The sequence below is a fragment of the Zea mays genome, chromosome 4 (genome assembly GCF_902167145.1).
Source record: "Zea mays cultivar B73 chromosome 4, Zm-B73-REFERENCE-NAM-5.0, whole genome shotgun sequence".
In the NCBI taxonomy this organism is placed as follows: Eukaryota; Viridiplantae; Streptophyta; class Magnoliopsida; order Poales; family Poaceae; genus Zea; species Zea mays.
The window spans coordinates 42,234,318-42,237,262 of NC_050099.1; the positions used below are offsets into that span (position 1 = coordinate 42,234,318).

Sequence of the window (2,945 nt, forward strand, 5' to 3'; positions counted from 1 at the left end):
CATGATAAGTTGGCAGCAGTTGGGTCATATCATCTTTATAAACAAACCTTTCTCATCTTTAACAAACTGATCTAACCAATCAGATCGCGTCATGTCATTTATTTCTGTGCAGCCTTATTAATTTATTAAAAATGTGATCTCTTATATGTCAAATAATTTGTTTTAATCTGTTCAAGTGGTGTTAGGTTCATATTAGTTTTTGCGTACATAGTAATAATATTGTTTTAATTATGCACATGTTTTAATTTATTAATATTTAATTAATTTTAAGTAGCTAGATAATCTAGTTCCTGGACCCCTAGAACCCGGGGTGACATTTCTACCTGGCACTCCTCTCGGTACGTTGGGTCTTCTTGTTTTTCTCGTCTTTGGTTTCCGTCCTGACTCCTCATTTTTGTATTTCTCTCTGATTTCCTCGGTCAGCGTGTATGTGTCGCGTAAGTCGTTCCTTATTGTCTCTGGTCGACGGGTGGGCTGTTTTTGAGCCTGGGCAAGCTCGACCCCCTCGGGGCCGACGTTGAAAGTTTATAGCTCAGCTTCTTTTGTCTCTTCTTCCCTCTCATCCACTTCAGTATTTAGTCGGCATGTTGTTATACTGCTCTCATACATCTGGTATGCATACGCATGAGGACCATGTATAGTTAGTTATTATTACATGGCGGCGTCGTTATTATTATTATTACATGCATGCAATGCAAGGAGAGCGTGCGTACGTGGTGCATTAATTGCTGACTATACTAGTACGACTCGACGAGTGCATCCTCCTTGTGCGTCTGGATGACGAGGTCCGAGGTGGGGTAGGCGATGCAGGTGAGCACAAAGCCCTCGGCGACCTGGTCGTCGTCGAGGAAGCTCTGGTCGAACTGGTTGACGGAGCCGGAGACGATCTTGCCGACGCAGGAGGAGCAGGCGCCGGCGCGGCAGGAGTAGGGCAGGTCCAACCCTCGTTCCTCGGCATGGTCCAGGATGTAGACGTCGCCGGGCATCTTGAGCTGTACCTCCCCGTCCGGCGTGATGAGCTTGACGTTGTGGGTGGCCTGCGCGCGCAGCCTGGCGCCGCGGGCGGCGGCCGCCTTGGCCGCGGGCAGCGGCGTCACTACTGCGACGACAGGCGCCGGCCGGGAGGCCGCGCGGACGACGACGGAGAAGGCCGCCGGGGCGCGGAGGCTGTTGCTGCTCACCAGGGCGGCGGCGGCGGCGGCCATGTGTGTTGGACTGTGTGTACGTTCAGATGGAGAGATCGAGCAATATAATATAATGGAGTCTCTCGGCTACACAAGTACAGCTACAGCTATTAGCAGCTATAGTTGGCTAGGGAACCATGGACGACGCGGCTAGCTGCCGGCGATTTATGGGCGACGCTGGGGTGCCACGCGTGGTCGGGTTATCTGCGGAGGAGGCGCGATGAGGATCACAGGTTGCTCATCGTCGCTGCCAGCCACCCAACGTACGCACGTGTTGACGAGCGTGTGGAGGATGCATGCATGCGCGCGCGCGGACCACACAACTGGCCCATCCTTTACTACAGTAGTACGTCGATTCGGGCTGGCCTCTCTCTCTCTTGTCTTTTTGTTTATGGACTTTATTTGGCACTTGTTGCGATGTGTGCATACCCAGCCCAGCCCAGTATGTCAGTGTGAACATGAGGGCCATGCATATGCATGCATGCCGTTGGCCCGTTGCCATCTATCGGCGTCCCTCTCCTTCTCCATAGTTGAATCCGTCCACGCGGAGAAAATGACGATGCGATTACGAAAATACGAAGCATGTTCTTGACTTTTTCACTATCTACCTCTTTCCTCCGATAGATAGATAAATAAACAGATAGTGCCTATAGCTAGCTGGGACGAGAGAGAGACGATCAATGGTGACTTGAGACATCATTAGCAACCGATTTATCTATTATTATTAGATCGAAAAAGTCCTTGGTGCGAGACGTGAAGAATGCTCCGACAGACCACGCACCACACAACACAACCGACACGGTTTTTTACTTTTTGATGAAATGGTCTCCAGCCGGCCGTCGAACCATATGTTGCTGTGTTCCGCCGCACCTGTTCAATACACTTTTTTTTCCTGGGCCTCAGTTTCGAAAACAGTACTACTTTTACATCAAAAACATTTTTTAGAATATCTCTAAACAAGTTGTTATAAAAATATACTTTACCGTTAATAATGTAACAACGATATAATTACCTTTCCGTAGATATTGGTTGCCTTTTGTTTTGTGTTTTTTTCATTAGAACTAGTCGGTTGCCCGTGCGTTGCAACGGCTTACAACAATATCTATGTAAATTATCTATCAAAAAAATTTCAAGATTTTTTATTGATTGTCTCCGCTCTCCGTATAATTTTTTTTTGATTTGGCTAACTGATGTTATTGTTTACTCCATCCAATATGTCTTGGTACAACACGAGGAATGAAGTGAGCGATTAGCCCGTAGTGCTGGTCCGGCTCGACACGATTTATTTTTTTTATTCTACAAAAATGTATATATATAATTTATATTTAATATTAAAAACATTTGAGCATGATGTTCTACTGGTTAGACGGCTTCACCTACCATGTGTTTGGTTGCCTATATTTGCTGGTGTTTGCATAGCGGGATACAATGAGCTGGTGTTTGGTTGTTGTCAACCAGGCTCTACGCATGCGAAGTATGTGTTTGGTTACCTGCGTGCAGATGTGAAGACAGACTCGCACGATACTTAAATCACCCTAGACCAGGCTCTACAGACACGAGAAAATTGGTCGCATCTCTGGAGCCAGGCTCCCGCTGGCCTAGCTCATGCAGCCGGGCTACGGGGAGAAGCCAACCAAACAGGCAGCTAGTGTCTCTCGCCCTTCTTCCATCACAAGGCATGGGTTCAAACCCCACCTCTTGCACTATTTTTTAACATTTTACGTTGGTTTAATTAAATGGGCCGACAGACTAACGGGCTGA

The 2,945-nt window shown here is 47.5% G+C and overlaps 1 protein-coding gene across 1 annotated transcript; it reads right to left on the reverse strand.

The window, feature by feature from the left end:
* Positions 1 to 574: 574 nt before the first annotated feature.
* LOC103653165 (ferredoxin) lies at positions 575 to 1,365 on the reverse strand. Its single transcript, XM_008680127.4, has one exon. The coding sequence runs from the start codon at positions 1,203 to 1,205 to the stop codon at positions 738 to 740; it is 468 nt and encodes a 155-aa protein (XP_008678349.1). The 5' UTR covers positions 1,206 to 1,365; the 3' UTR covers positions 575 to 737.
* Between the last annotated feature and the right edge of the window lie 1,580 nt (positions 1,366 to 2,945).